This window comes from Ailuropoda melanoleuca, chromosome 10 (assembly GCF_002007445.2).
Source record: "Ailuropoda melanoleuca isolate Jingjing chromosome 10, ASM200744v2, whole genome shotgun sequence".
Taxonomy (NCBI): Eukaryota; Metazoa; Chordata; class Mammalia; order Carnivora; family Ursidae; genus Ailuropoda; species Ailuropoda melanoleuca.
Window position 1 is genome coordinate 83,010,839 of NC_048227.1, and position 16,235 is coordinate 83,027,073.

The 16,235-nt window shown below is 41.9% G+C and overlaps 1 protein-coding gene across 3 annotated transcripts in view; it reads right to left on the reverse strand.

Annotated features, from left to right (window-relative positions):
• Positions 1–274: 274 nt before the first annotated feature.
• IL20RA (interleukin 20 receptor subunit alpha) overlaps positions 275–16,235 on the reverse strand; it is a 34,318-nt gene continuing 18,357 nt past the window's right edge. For 2 of the 3 annotated variants that reach the window (XM_019795071.2, XM_034669194.1), the window contains 6 exons: positions 13,188–13,323; positions 7,480–7,661; positions 5,953–6,128; positions 5,245–5,389; positions 2,044–2,183; positions 275–1,160 (listed from right to left, as the gene is read on the reverse strand). In XM_019795071.2, coding sequence (XP_019650630.1) covers positions 369–1,160; positions 2,044–2,183; positions 5,245–5,389; positions 5,953–6,128; positions 7,480–7,661; positions 13,188–13,264 — 1,512 coding nt within the window. In that variant the 5' untranslated portion in view covers positions 13,265–13,323 and the 3' untranslated portion in view covers positions 275–368. Of the gene's footprint in view, positions 1,161–2,043; positions 2,184–5,244; positions 5,390–5,952; positions 6,129–7,479; positions 7,662–13,187; positions 13,324–16,235 lie in introns of those variants that run through there. The other variant, XM_034669193.1, reaches the window with a different exon arrangement.

Sequence of the window (16,235 nt, forward strand, 5' to 3'; positions counted from 1 at the left end):
GGTAAGTGCCTAAAATTTAAATGCAGAAGTAGGCTTCTTTGAAAATAATCAACCAAGAAGCCATACACGCTCCCCCGAGTAAATTCTTCATCCAATTTGGCAAACCTTTTTGAATGCCTACAAAACAGTGGGTCAGCCCCTGCATTCCAGGTGCCCACCATCATCTTTAGAGACCCACATGCATAAATCAACCTCCCATATGAGGCAGAATGACAAGTGCTATGGGAATGGAGAAGAGAAGTAATTCTCATGGACACAGAAAATCTGAGTCAACTTCTTTCATCCCACATCCTTTATTGTTTGGTCACTCCTATGTTTGCAAGCATGTGTCTTGTAACAGCAGGTGTGTGGAAAGGGAAGTTCAGGTGTTAGTCCTGCATTTGCACATACAATCCCCATTCCTCCATAAATTTCATGAGATAGGCTTCATTTTCTTCCGATGGCTCATCTGGAGCCTGGTCCTCATAGAATCTAGACAAGAGGCCCTCCTCCATGAGCTCCTTGTACGCAGGCTGCTCACATCCGTCTGAGTCATGTTCAAAGCTAGAGAATGACGGTATGCACAGCCTGCCAGTCCGAGGGTCCCAATCGACCAGTGTGGTCGATGCCTCTCCATCTGGCTCCTTGTCCGTGTCCACGTGCTCCTGCAGCAGCTGGTCCAAGTCTCGCAGCTGAGGCGCATACGAATACCGTGGTGTTTGGGAGCCCAGGTCTGCCAAAGCTGCCTGGTGCTCAAGGAATTGTTCTTGGAGGGACATGTCCTCCTGCAGATTGAGCTCTTGATCTCCAGGCCCTGCACAAACGCCAGCAGTTCTTACAGCATATTCGTATTCAATGACAGCTTTGTCTGCGGGGGTTGTTCTGCCCAGTGACTCTTGCTGGGTTAGGGATGTACCCTTGGCGCTTTCCTCAGAGTCACAGAAAGTGTCCATCAAATGTAAAGCATACCCTACGTGTTTCACCTCCATGTCCTCCTGAGGTGGCTCGTGGTTCTCGATGGGCTCGTTCAGGTCCCATACCTCGCTGCTTTTCCCCCTTACACTTACATCCCTGTGAGAAGTGTTAGGATCCTCCAAAATATTGAGGGTGATGAAATTCAGCACAATTTTTTCAGCAGGTACAAAGAATCTTTTGTCAAACTCATTTCCATAAATCAAAATCTATAAAGAGAGAAGAGAATGGTTTTCACCTTTTCACTTGAGAGAGACGTGAAAAACAGCTGTTAAGTAGAACTTATACTGTCATCACATAGTTCTAAAGACCTATTCTTACCGACTCACGGAAGTGACAGTCATTCTTAGAATAGACAGAAAGCCTCAGTCGCATGGAGGCAAGAGACCCAAGGCGCACACACACAAAGGCATATGGAAGTGAACATTGTCCCTGGGGGGTGTGTATGCCGTCCAAGGATCAGGGTGAGACTTCCCCTCCCCTAACTGGCCCAGGGACTTCAGGGCAGTTTTTTAATTTCTGGAGCCTCAGTTTTTAATTCTGTAAAATCAGAATTTCTGCTACGTGCGAAGTGGCGAGGGCTAAGTGAGCCAGTTTGGACATTGCTTTGTTAATTATTGTTGAGCACGTATTTGTCAATTAGCAGTGGTTACCTGGGCTCCCAGCCCTGGTTGGGATATACTCTGGACATGAAATGTGGATGGGAATGAAAACGGGATGTGAAGAGGGAAAGAGGCACATAAGTCGGGATGGTTTTGTTCCCTCCCCCTATATACCATTCTAATCCGACTGTAATGAGGCCGGAAAGGGAAATCCATCTGCCTGTTTATGGTGGATAGAGAAACTTTAAATCAAGTCAGGAAAACTGGTTTGAGATTAAAATGGTGGTGGGGATGTGTGGAAGGTGTCTGATGAGATGGCCAGTCATGACTTATGTTTGAATCTTCATTGTCCACCCCGTGAAGTGTTTTCTAATTCATCCGCTCTTTAAGTCCATGCTGCCTGTAAAAGGGACCTGTGTCTGTTCTAGAGCTTCCTTTTCTGGCCTGGAAGGGAGGGTTTATAATGATTCCTGCCACACTAAGCACTCACCAAATTTGCTGGGTGTTTCTCTTTGCCAACATGGATATATCTGTACATGGAGTAGCCCATCACGGAAAAAAGAAACACGGTAACAGATACGGGCAAAACATACCAGAAGATGATTTTAACCTTCAATGCTGATGCTTGGTCTGTCAAAACAAAAAAGGACAGAGATAGAGAGTTGTGGTTCGGTGTGGTGGGAAAAACCTGGCAATGTCAGGCGGCTTTGGGCTGATCACTGACAATTAGGAGCTCAGTTTTTCATTTATAAGTTGAGAAGCTTGAAGGAAAAGTGATACGGGGTCTCGGAATTCTTACTCTCTGACAAGAGCTGGTCTTCGGGACTCATCCGGACTTCTCACATACCTTGTAATTTGGATGCATCAATAAGTCAATCAGCAGATATTCCAACATTTTCTGTCTGGCTGTGAGATTCATGCAGGTTCTTATGTTTGAAGCTAAGTGTGTCTAATATTCCAGCAACTTATACACTTTAAACAAAGCAACAAAACCCTCTTGAAGATCCTATGAAGTTGCCCTCCTTTTTCCATACACTCATTTGACTCAACCTTTTCCAAATATTCAGTAGAAGACACGAACGTACGGCATCACCTGCTCTGTGACTAACAGAACCGTCCCGAAGTGGGTGGGCTAGACTTTCTGGAGCTTGGGATGTGTGTAGGGAGGTGTCTGAGCTGGGGTGTGCTGAGAATGGGAGCGACTCCCTTCCAGGTCCTCTGTGCTGTAGGGTCATGACAAGTAAAAGTCCATAAAGGAATGAAAAGACTTGGTGAACAGCTTTTAAGAAAGCAGTGCTGACCCTCCATTGATCAGATTATACAGCTGTGAAAAGGTCTCACTGGGACTGATTTATATTTGTTGGGCTCCTATAGAATACTGGAAGTTGTGATAGTTAATTATCTGTACCAATTTGGCTAGGCCATGGTACCCAGATGTTGGGTGAAACATGATTCTAGATGTTTCTCAGAAGGCATTTTTAGATGAGATTAGCATTTGAATGAATAGACTTGAGTAAACCAGATGACTCTGTAATATGGGTGACCTCATCCAATCAGTTGAAGGCTTTAGTAGAAACAAATGGTGACCACCTCGAGAAAGTGAGAATTCCACCAGCTGATTACCTTCAGGCTAGAACTGTAACATCAACTCTTCCTTGGCTATCCAGCCTGCTGGACTGCCCAACAGATTTTGAGCTCACCAGCCTCCACAGTCATGTAAGCCATCTCCTTAAAACAAATCTCTCTGTCTGTCTCTGTCTCTCTGTCTCTGTCTCTCTTTCTCTCTCTATATATATATATGTTGGTTCTGTTCTCTGGAGACAATACAGCAGTAGAAAATAGAGGAGCTTAGCACATATCACAAAAGTTCTAGCATATTCCTTACATACTGATGAAATCAGCTAGCGTGTCATGGGAACTCCTTCATCTGTGCAGTCGTTTGGATACTCTTGATGCCTAAGTCTGAGAAAAAGCAATAAAATTACTCTGTACATGACTAGTGAAAGGGTGGAAACAGAAGTGTCATGGACAATGAAGGATGTCAACAAGAGCCAGTGGGAAAAGTCCAGGTACAAGGATCGAAGCGCAGGCTCTTCCGCCCGAACAGCTCCTGAGGAGCACATCTGTCCTCAGGTTCCACGTGGAAAGGTGGCAGCAGCACAATGCAACTGGTGCAGAGGGCTGAGCATCACCTTCCCTACATGAGGCCATGATTCAGCCGAGTCCTCGGAATGCAATCTCTGGTCTCTGGACTGAACCTGCCCTAATGAGAACATGCCATGACAACAATGACCGATGGCACTCGGTGTACAGCAGGACATGTTTGCCTCAATAACCCTCATGAACTGTAACTATGCTTTAGGGATGGGGGCTGTGGAGAGCAGAAGTCTGTTTCAAAGGGGGTCCCAAAAGACCTAGTCCAGCTGGGATTTCATGGAAAAGGTCACAACCCGAAAAGATACATCCTTATTTTGTCACCTTTCCTAAACTAGTGAGAAAGCTGGCTGCATCTCTCACCGGGAAGTATGTAATGGAATTCCTACTCGAGTTGCTTTAAATCTGCCAACTGCTTAAATGATCTCCAGGAAATTCATTTCTACCACTTGGCCACTGATCAAGCCGTTAGTAAACAGAGCAAATACAGAAACTATTTCTTCAATCTGCTTTGTTTTGCTTCTTTCTTGCTTCTCATTTCACTTTTATTTGACATATGGCAGAGAACTCTTTGTTTTAGGGGAAGGTATGAAAGGATAGAGATTCAAAAATACAACTTATCACTTTCAAAATCACAAAATCCCCTTTTGATTCCTTAGGGCCATTACATCTTGTGCTGTGTAAGCACGAGGGAAGAGGAGAGCAGGGTTCCTGTCACCATGGCCCTCCCATATCTGGTGATGGAAACGGGCTGGGGGAAAAGTGGTGACATTTGTCATAGGCCAGCGTGTTTGGAAGCGGGAGAAGAAAGAATAACAGATGAGGGGCCATTTGATGAAAGTCAACTTTAAGGTTAATTTTCAGTGTTCAGGTTTTGAGTTCGAGGTCTCTGACCCTTGAGGAAGCACAAAGAAACAAATGCAAGGTCCTAACTCTCTGTCTTCTAATGGGAATGAGAATCTTCAGCCAAGTTCAGGAAACATGAGAAGAAGACAAAGGGAAGGAGAGAGAAACAATGGGAGTGAGGGAGTAAGTGTGGATTTGCTGACCCCAGATGTTCGTGTAGCCAGTGACTGATACCTGAATGCAACTTGCAGAGCCTGTAATTCTATTTCTGAGGGTGAGCAAAGGCTGCTGTCTTCAAGAGTGTTTAGGATAATGCTTTGTTTCTAGCACTAACATTTGATGTTCTTAAAGACCACAGAACTTCTCTTCACGAAAGGGACTACAATTAAAAAAAATAAAGAGATGTGTATAAAGATTTTTAATTGTGTTTTCCCCCACAGAAGAGGCCTGTTGGCAGCAGATATCTGGACAGGTGCTTCCCCGGGAGGAAGCAAACATACTCAGATCCTGGCCAAGTTCAAGGGCAGAGTCCCAGGCTGCTCAGTGCATTTCTGGTAATGGTTGTATCTACCTTTGCCTCAACCTGTTTCTGGTAGACATGGATTTATCAAAACCTTGTTTATAACTGCCACACTTCTCCTAGTTTCATCAGAGTTCCTTCCTCAGACCAGCTGAGACTTTTAAAGCTTACCTTTCAAAGTACGGACACACTGCTTGTCAGAAGGCTGAGCAAGGCGAGGAGGCCCTGGGACGAAGGACTCCACGCGCACGCAGTACAGAGTGTCTGGCTCCAGCCAGCTCAGCACCAGTGTGTGGTTGGTCACATCCTGGGACCACTAGGGCAGGGGATGGCAAATAGCAGTTAGAGCCAAAGAATTCCAGCACCACCCCAGACAGCTCTAGAAGGAAATAAAACACTGAGATACCACGAAATCCTTCATTATCACTACAAGCTTTTTTTTTTCAGGAATAGCTTTAAAATATCCTTTTCCTTTAGCTCAGCACAGCATGGTCAGTAATGGAACCATTCTGGGAGCAATTCTAAATAACAACATAAGGATGGATTTCTTGTTCAATTTTGCCATGTCCTTGCGGATATTTTTTTTCTCTTTTGGAGAATGACTGACAGGTGCTATGCAAGTCCAAGCTCTCCATCAAAGTGAGGAGGACAATCATTCTACACCCAATAGCAACATCAGACCCCACTGACAGAGCGTTTCTGTAAGGGAAATCGAAGGACGTTGCTGAGATGTCTACATATCAGCCTCCACTGTATCTTGTCTAGCATGTCTTCGAAAATCCCATCTTCCCAGATTCCCCTGCCTCTGGGCTGCTTATTCCAGCATTAGTTGCAGAAAGTGACACAGATTATAGGCCCCCCTTTCCGTTCCAGTCTTACCGTTCTGTTAGATTTAGTATTATATACGGACACATTATACTTCAGATTAGAGTATATCTGTTGCATGGAAATAGGACTGTCTTCTGGATTTCTTTTCCACTTCTCTGGAGCCGTCAGAACAATAGAAATGGATTTCTCGTCTGTAGTCAAAGCAACCCTTGGTGGGCCAATTTGTGCTTAAAGGGGAGGGGAGAGGGAGTTATCATGTTCAGATGTAGAAATCACCGTGGATAAAACTGCAATATAATTCTACTAGAATCAAAGCCCTAAAGCCCCCCTCTCAGTTAAGATGACTCAGACTGCTCTAAGGTTAGCTAGATATGCCACATCTTGAAACAATCATTTCACACTCCCTGACACAATACGAACACAGAAAATTCAAGGGTTGTATTGACTTCATGCCTAATCCCATGGATAAAGAGATGGTAAACACAATTAAAAGTGTTTATAACACTCCTGTGACTTGAAAAGTTGCTGATAAATAACATTAATATGATTTGATCTGTGGTGGAAATCAGCCATGGAGGAATGAAGCACAGTTAAATAACTTTGAAGGTGTGATTAGAATGATCTAGAACAGAGGTTCACAACCTTTACTATAAAGGTCCAGACAGGAAGTATTTTAGGCTTTACAGGCCATATGATGTCTGTTGCAACTCTTATTTATATAAATGTAAAAAGCATTCTTAGCTCTTGGCCCGTAGAAAAATGGAAAGGGGGCCGAGCTGCATTTGGTCTAAGGACATAGTTTGGTGATGTCTGATCTAGAAGGGCACCAGCGGAGAGGCTCTTGTTCCAGGACGGAAGAAACACTCGTAAACTTCATTATGGCAGCTCGGAGTGGGTCCTCTATGGCTGAATCAACCGCAGAACAAGAGAGGAAAATACTAAAGAGCAAACATCAGGAAGATGTTACCGGATTTCTGAGTCACATCTAGAAATACATCATCGCACCACCAAGTTCAGAACAAGAAGAAATGTAGTTTGCCAATGAGCAAAACCTCTCATTATAAAGATGAGACTCTGGTGCGCCTGGGTGGCACAGCGGTTAAGCGTCTGCCTTTGGCTCAGGGCGTGATCCCGGCGTTCTGGGATCGAGCCCCACATCAGGCTCCTCTGCTATGAGCCTGCTTCTTCCTCTCCCACTCCCCCTGCTTGTGTTCCCTCTCTCGCTGGCTGTCTCTATCTCTGTCGAATAAATAAATAAAATCTTTAAAAAAAAAATAAAGATGAGACTCTGAGATCCAGCGAGGTGGAGCACCATGGGCTGGTCCCTCCAGCAGCTGAGGGACAGAGTGCAGAGCAGAGCCCCCAGAGCCCTGGCCTCTCAGGGAANGATGAGACTCTGAGATCCAGCGAGGTGGAGCACCGTGGGCTGGTCCCTCCAGCAGCTGAGGGACAGAGTGCAGAGCAGAGCCCCCAGAGCCCTGGCCTCTCAGGGAAGCTGTCTGTGAGGGCCGAGGTGGTATACACAATGGCCAGAAGACCTTGACACTATCCATGTTTACAGACAATTGTGTTACTTACTTTCTAAGAATGGATAGAATCGTCCAGTTTCTGCCCATTTGGAGCAATTCCTTTCCCAAGTGGCCTTAACTTTAGCATAATATTGATGTTCGTAATCAGAAGTTTCCACAGAGAGATCACAGCAGGTCCTATTGATATTTCTGCATTCGGATTTATTCAGCCACTTCTTTTGCCCATATCTGCTGAGAAAGAAACTGAATTAATAGTGAGGTGCCCTCTGTGCTTTCCAATAGGAAGAAAAACAGTCATTATACAAAACTCAATGGAAGTTCAGACCTTCACTTCAGAGCAACAAGAGTGCCTATCATTGAGATAAAAAGAATCCATATTTGCTGCCGGCAATTTTTTTCATTACCTCTCAGGAGCATGAGTCAGAGTTTCTGCAATCACCTCTCTTTTCTGTGAATTATAATGCGGATAGTACATTTTTAAAGCATGCATTTTTCTATTATTCTTGGGCTACAGTAAAAATTTTAGATATCATATGATCAATTCTTCTAGTAATTATCTATGTAAGATTTTAGTCCACTATGCCTATGAAGGTCAATTTGATGGGTTATTTTAAGAAATATTAGTCATTTTTTTTCTTGGAAGAAAAATTACTTTGACATTCTCATAAAATTTAAAAATCTACTTGCTATGAAGGCTCTAGAGAAATTCACTAGGTTGGAGTGCATGCCACAGTATTATAGTGATGGTGATGATAGTGACTACATTGTTGATATTGATTTCCCCTTTCCTTTATTAAAGACACAACACCCATAGCAGGTGTGGGGGGGGGATATTTTTAACACTTTTCAGGTGGAGAGACTGAAGTATAGAGAGTTGAAGTGCCACAGGCTGAGCCAGTGAGAGAGACAGAGTTGCATGGGATACTAGGAAGGGATTAAAGCAGGCGTGTTGGGGTTTTAGAAAGCTAACTGGTGTAGCATGGAGAATGTACTGGGGTAGGAATGGCAGCCTGGGGAGCACTTGAAGGGATTCTGTGGTGCTCTAGCTGGAAGATGTCAGTGGCTTGGACAAGGATGGTGGCAGCGGAACAAATGACAGGACAAAAGGAAGAAATACTAGGAGAGACAGGTCTTGGTAATGAGCGTAGATAAGAGATGAGGGAGAAGAAGGCGTTCAGGATGATATCTTTTTCTGTCTGGGACAGTGGTCATGTTTCCCAAGATAAGGAATACTGAGGAATAGGTTTGGCAAATGGGGAGGAGGGGTCGGAGGAAGGAAAGATAACAAGTTCAGTCTTTCACATGTTGAACCTCAGGTATGTGAAAGATATCCAGATCTGGTTGCCCGTAGGCACTGGGGCTCAGGAGAGAGGGGTGAGTAGGAGGCAGTGATTTTGAAATCAAGCGCAGAAAACTATTCATTGAAGGCATAAGTGTGAATGAAATCATCATGAAGCCAAAGCAAAGCCTAGGGTAAAATTCCAGGATTATCAAGATTGAAAGGTTGGATACAAAGTACAGTTAGAAATAGCAGCTAAAGGGGCCCCTGGGGGGGTCAGTCATTTGAGTGTCCAATTTTGGTCTCAGCTCAGGTCTTGATCTCAGGGTTGTGAGTTTGAGCCTTACATTGGGCCCACTGTGGAGCTCACTTTAAAAATAAATAAGTTAAACAAAAAGAAATAGCAGCTAGAGAGCAGTAGGAGAAATAGGCACCCATAAGTCAAAGGCAAGAGTATGTCTTGGGAATGAGGAAATGTGGACTTTATCAAGTGTTGTCAAAGCTTAAGGGTATGTTCTCTTTTCAAAATACGGAAACAGATTTCTGAAAGCTAATGTCTCCTGTTTCATAAGTACCATACCTGCCAGAAGATATAAGAAATACAGTTAAGATCTTGTTGACCAACTTCTCCATGAAGCAGTCACCATTGCCTAAAGGCTTTCAAACCTTTTTTGTCTGTGAGCCATGAGAAGAAATCCATTTTACATTGTGACCCAGCTCAAAGAAACACACATGTATTTAAGATACTAAAACAAGGGTTTCATAAGATACTATTTAAACTTCAGTACATGCCATGAATTCAGTTATTTTCCATTCCAATCCACTTCACACCATTCCAGTCCTTTGCATTAAAAATAGTGCAAGCTATGGCCCTCCAAATTGATGTCATGGTCCATCAACAGGGCTTGACTTATGGTTTGGAAAATACTGCCATCATCCATTTGATCTCCTCTCCTCCACCTTCCTCACTCCTGCCAAGGGCGGGGCAGCTTCCCATGACAGAGGCTGATGGAGGAGAAAATACTCTTTATCGGATTCTGAACCACTTTTCAAAGTTTGTGCCAAAGCTCGTGCCTTCAGTACTGCACTATATATTCTCTGCATTCAATTCTCTTGGCAGGTAGAATTTAAACTTTTGTTAACATTTCATCTTTTACTTGGAAACAAACTTCACTCCAAAGTATAAAAGCATCATATGTAAGTTGCCCAAGGTTACCTGGCTAGTTTCACAGCCTGGCTGCAAACCAAGGACTGTCTGGCCTTGGAGCTGAGCTTGGAGCCCTGTCGGTGACATACACTGCTCTGTATTTCTGTCCATCTTGGACACACACAAGCATGTAAGACCTCCGACATGGCAGGTTTCTTTATTCATTTTGGAAAGCTGTACCATCTAAATGATTGCTCTCACAGAGCAGTGATGACTCTATTTTTTTGTTATCCTTTTCAGAATCAAATATACATGTAAAGAACAGGGCAAGCTCTTTGATTCGCTTAATGGAAAAGGAGGCCAGGGCATACTCAAGAGCCATCTCTCTTTGCCGAGTGATGTCATCTTTCCTAAAACACCAGCTTCAGAGAAACTCCTCGAAAATAAAAATGAGGTTCTAGATAAATGAGGTCATTGTGAATAGCCACTGAAGTTTTTCACTGCCTTTAGTGGTCAGAATATTTTTTCATAGAGAAAAATTACTTTGTTCTTTTTGTTGTTGTTGTTAATAGGGTGCTTTTTTTTAAAAAAAAAAAACTCAATCAATCAGAATTGTGTAATCAACAGAGAAACAAATCACTCTAAAATCTATTAGCCTGAAACATCTGGTATACATGATTCTGGTTGTGTTATTATGCTTCTCTATTCACACAAGAATGATTAGATGGCTGCGTACACAGAGAATAACTAGATTATACCATGCATATGGTTTAATCGAAGTTGCAAATTTAGTCTGATTTGAACTTTATTTAAGGTTTGATTGATTGATTGATTGATTTAGAGAGTGCGAGTGGAGAGAGTCCCAAGCAGACTCCACGCTGAGCTTGGAACTCAACCCCAGGCTCAATCTCAGCACCCTGAGATCATGACCTGAGCCAAAATCAAGAGTCGGACTCCTAACTGACTGAACCACCCCACCACTCCCTGAATTGAACTTTAATAGAAAAAGAAATTGAAGTGAAATTAAAGGAATTGCTGTAGTTCAAGTGTTTCATCACCACAAGAGATACTAGTTCCTAAAAGATCTTTTAAAGTAAGAAGATGGTTTATGAAAAGTATTGAGAGTTTAGTTATCAAGATGATGGAATATTTTCATTTTAGACCACATTTAATGGCTTCTTGCTATGACACTCAGTACAGTTATAGATCTTCCCCACCGTCTAATTTGTTATATTATTGTTTAGTTTTCCAACATTTACAAGAAAGTTTGATAACCACATTTCCCATCACTGTTTAGTCGCAGTTCTTCATTTAGATGGTCTCAATGCATGTACCAGTCTTTTCACAGTGACAAATAATCTTGTCAGTACTAAGTTCTTCATTCAGGATCATCTTTACCTCTGTCAGCTGGATATCATCTTTAGTTAGTGGTTTTCTCCCCCTCAAGAAGATCTCAGGGGAGTGCTATCCTGACATCTCACTTGCTTGAAAATACATCTGTTGAACTGATAAGAATCCTAGATCACACCTATTTTTCCCTCAGAGGATGTACTGCTGTCTTCTGTTGAGTGTTGCCAGACAGAAATCATCCCCCTCCCCTGCCCCCCTTGAGCCCTGTTCTTGCTATGACAGTCATAAAGTACTTCTTAAAGTTCAATAACCTCACCAGGATAGGTCTTCCTCTTGTTTTTATTACATTTTCCTAGACCGAGCATGTGCTTATGATGTGCAACTCCAGACCGTTGTTATCACTTGCTCAATTACTATCAGTGAGCCACAGGGTATTCACCTCTACGTAACATTTTTATTTTCCATCTCTTCCCTTAGCTCTGCCCACTTGCTTAAAAATTCTTCCCCTTGTCTTGGAATCTTTTCTTTAATTGCTTGCTTGCTTTCTCCCCTTCCTTCCTACATCCCTTTCTCCCTTCCTCCCTCCCTTTCTCCCTTCCTCTCTCCCTTTCTCCCTTCTTCCCTTCCTATCCTTCCTTCCCCTCCCTTCCCTTCCTTCCTTTCCTTTCCCTTCCTTTCCTTTCCTTTCCTTTCCTTTCCTTTCCTTTCCTTTCCTTCCCTTCCCTTCCCTTCCCTTCCCTTCCCTTCCCTTCCCTTCCTTTTCTTCCTTCCTTCCAATTTACCATTAGAGATCATGTTGTGTATGGACTCAAACTATTAACAATTATCTATCTGAATTTTTCTCCTATTTCCATGAGAAAGTTTTCCAGGAACTTTTCACTTGTGTGTGTGTGTATGTTTGTCTTTCTCCCTTCCAGTAATAATGGAGAGGTGCTATTCCAGATTCTATGGGACTATTACTTTTTGAACAGGGCCAGCTATTTATTGAATATTAGGCAAATGGGTATAGGAGTGAGGGTATGTCACACATCTGCTCTCCAAATCATATTATTCCCTTTGCTGGAGAGCCTGCCCACCCACACATTTGGGAACTGCAGGAGGCTGATGTGCCATAAGACACATCAGCAAGGTCATGGTCCCCCTAGTCCCAGCCATCATCACTTCCCCTCCCTCCTGCACCCACCCCACCAGGATGACTGGGCCTCTACAGTGAATGTGTCACTTGAACATGATTTCTCTTTCAGCTCCTCCTTCTCTGACATTCTGTGGCACCAAACTGTGGCTCATGGGGACATTTCCTCCATTTCTGGTGGCAGAAATCCTTAGATTGCACATTTTTAGGTTGTTAGGTAATCCTGTAACATTTATTTTTGTGAAATTATTTTCTACTGTTGGAGTTTAAGAAGGTATAGATTTGCTCAGATTGTGCAATTGTTTTCCTTCAGATATCATGGTATTTGGCTTGGGCGCTCCATAGCTTGTGGCTTGGGGTTTGGCCATTTCCTCTGTTTCCTTGAACATGGGCACCATCTATATGTTTTGCGTTCTTTCTTGCTTGCAATGAGTTTTGAGGGACAGGTGGAATGTGAAAATGTCCACTCACTACTATCTTTAATAGGAAGAACTAGTGGTACAGAATTCTGCACTCAGTTTCACTTAAAAATGTCTGTAATTCCAAATAAGTTTAGGTATTTCAGAGATGATGGATTTCCTTGTTTTCTCAGCCACAGAATAACATTTTGAGCAACAGCTTTTCCCCCACTTAAGTAATTTTCCCTCACCTCAGCACCCGATGCGTCTGTCTTCACCAAGAAACGGTTTTCTAATTTGATCTGACAGAACATTCCAAGAAAATTTAACAAGGAGTATCTAAAACTTTTATTTTCCCCACTTAGTAGAATAGATGGTTTGTCTTTGCACAGTTGCTCGGTGTCTGAGTCTTGTGCTTATAAATTAGGCAAAAGGAAAAGGACCAACTTACATGAAATACTGCACAGTATAAGTAACTTCAGCTCCTTGTAGGCCCTCTGGTGGACTCCACTGGAGAATATTCCTCATGTTTATGGATAAGAAGGTGATATTCGTAGGCTGGGGTAAACCACCAGAGATGCAGAGAACTGAAAAAGGAGTAGAGAAGAATCAAGGTCTTAACGGAGAAAAAGGAAAACAACCCTTGTGGTAGACGGTGTTCAGACATGGCCCAACTAGTCGCACCTTCCAGTACGCACGTCCTATTTCCTCCTAAACCTGAGCTGACCTGCTGACACTTCAACCAACAGAATGTGGCAGAAGTAACTCTGGGACTAAGTCTTAAGAAGGTCTGGCAGTTTCTCCTTTTGCCTTTTTTAAAGTCCTGAGCTTCCGGTTAAAAGCCGGGCCACTCTGTTGGAGAAATCACAAGAGGCCACGCAAAGAGGGAAATGTTCAGTTTTCCTAGCAGAGGCCAGCCTTCCAACAGGATGCTGGAATGAAGCCACTGTGGACACTCCAGTCGCCTCTGCCATGGACCAAAGCTGCATGAGAGACTCCAAATGAAACCAGCAGAAGAACCATCCGCTGAGCCCCAGTTAACCCTCAGACTTGTGCGAAAAGTTAAATGATTGTTTTAAACCATTTTGGGGTTGTCTGTTAATGCATCAGCTTATAAATTAAACAGTTCTCTTATTAGATGCAGAAATAAAATGTAAGATAAATGACCCTGAAACTCAAGTTTTAGAGACTGGTGTTAGGGTTAGCTTTACTAAAATATATAATAAAGCAATAATTAGAAAAGAAACCAGTGAAGGAGGACAACATATTTAATTAACTGCTGATATGTTCACGTAACTGTGCTCTAAGAAAACTGTATCCTAGAGGATTAATTTGTAGAAATCCTCTGTAGAGAAATGATAAAGAATTGAGACATTACCAACAAATTAGAAAAGGACAAAAGGAAAGTGGAGGACTGTTTCTTATAAAAGAAAACATGGATGATCCTTGAATTAAAATAAATTTTAAAAATCATTGGTAACATGTAAGAATCAAATGTTAACTTAAAATATTGGAGAGACCACAAAGTCCTGGGTTATAAGCAATCAGATTTTATGAAGAACACATCTCATCATAAATACACATATTTTAGTCAATGAACTTGGAAAATTACAAATTTTGATACTGCAAACCAAACTTAGGAAATGAAATTTAGCTAAGTCACCAAAGACTGGTCTAATTTTAGCTACAGTCCCTTAATTCTTGTGTAAATTGGCTGGGCTAATGTCGGAGAAAGAAATTAATTTTATCCTTGGGGTAATCCTTGGCTAAGATTAGCTCTATACAATGTATTGTAATTCCACAAACCAAATGAAAAGACAGAAAAAAATTCTTTGCTTTAGAATTAAACTTTGTAATGCAACCCTAATTCTAAGCCAAAATAAACTCTTTAACATGCAGCACAGTAACCAAAATATAGGTGGTTGAGTGTGTGTTTGGGTGTGTGTGCATACACTGTATTTGTAATGGCTCCTACTTTAACCTTGATCATTTTTTTTAATATCTCAGTTTTATTTTTAAGAAGAAAGTTAAATACTCAAGGAAAAGCACTATCAGCTGATCAGTGTGTGGGTATGTGTCTGGTAGGGGCAGAGAGATCTCAAAAAGACACAGCCTGACTTTGATTTCTATCCTTCTCACTCCTGGAACCATCCCGTATCAACTGGTATTGGTCTTTTTTCAGGAGATCATATGCCATGTGTAATTTACTTAATTTATGTAATACTGCTCTGTGCTATCAATAGGTTCTAATTTTTAATGAGAGCTTTGAGGATGAAACTGAGAACATGGGGGAGGCAGCGCCATGAAGCATCGTGTTTTCCAACCCTTTAAAAGTGAGGAACACTTTTAACATAAAAAGTTCCAAGGGTCTTTTCAGATCTAAAACCTGTGTTTCTACATATTTATGTGACATGGGCATGTGAAGAGTGGTTAGCATCTTGTAAGAATGAAAATTAAAGTAGACTGTGTATTACAATATCACAGATGGAAGATATTACCAAAATATGGCTCCATAGAACTGATAAGAAACTAGAATATTCCGGTGTGTGGCAACAAGTTTGGAGATATAAAACACAAGTTATGTGAGATATTATAGTCCAGACATATGTTCCAATGCTCAATCTCTATAAATCTTTATCTTCAACAGTTCTGATTTCTGTTCATTTAAAAAAATATTTAATTAATCAATTTATTTGAGAGAAAGAGAGCATGATATTGTGCTTAGCAGGAAGGAATAGAGGGGGAGGGAGAGGGAGGAGGGGAAGAATTTCAAGCTTACTCCACCCTGAGGGTGGAGCCTGATGGGGGTGGGGGCTCTCTCTCAAGAGCCTGAGATCATGACCTGAGCTGAAACCAAGGGTAGGTTGCTTAACCAACTGAGCCACCCAGGTTCCCCTTCTGCTTATCTTTTAATTTAAGTAAACAGTTGACAGAATTCTCAAGATGCTTAAAACATACCCAAAACAGTTTTAGGAAATAACATGGAATTAAAAAAAATGGATTGCTCATTTCAAGTTAATGTAATTTAATTTTCTTGGTCATTGTTAGGAGGAAATACAGCAATTTTGCTATTCTGAAGTGAACCATGCTCTGGAATGTGCTGTCAATCATTAATGTTCATTGGTTCAACAGACATCTTGATTAATGTTTTATAATTGTTTAAATAATCCTCTAGAAATGCTAAGTCGATTATCAAAATAGGTTAAAGAAAATTAATAGTGTGACAATAGCACTAAAACATTAAACAATTTTTTCCTCACGTCATTCTATTTTTTGAAAAGAGATATATTTCATTGGAAATGTTATGAAATGCATATGCCCTCCTCTGCAAGTCTACGTTATGGGTAAACCATATGTATCACCACATTTTGGGTAGCCAGCTTCCAAGATTTAGTTGAAGTGAGGCAAATGGCTAGTATATAATGAAAACTGTAGCTAACATTTATTGAATCCTTACCATGCAGCTGACACAATTCTGTGTGCTTTATACAACCAAATC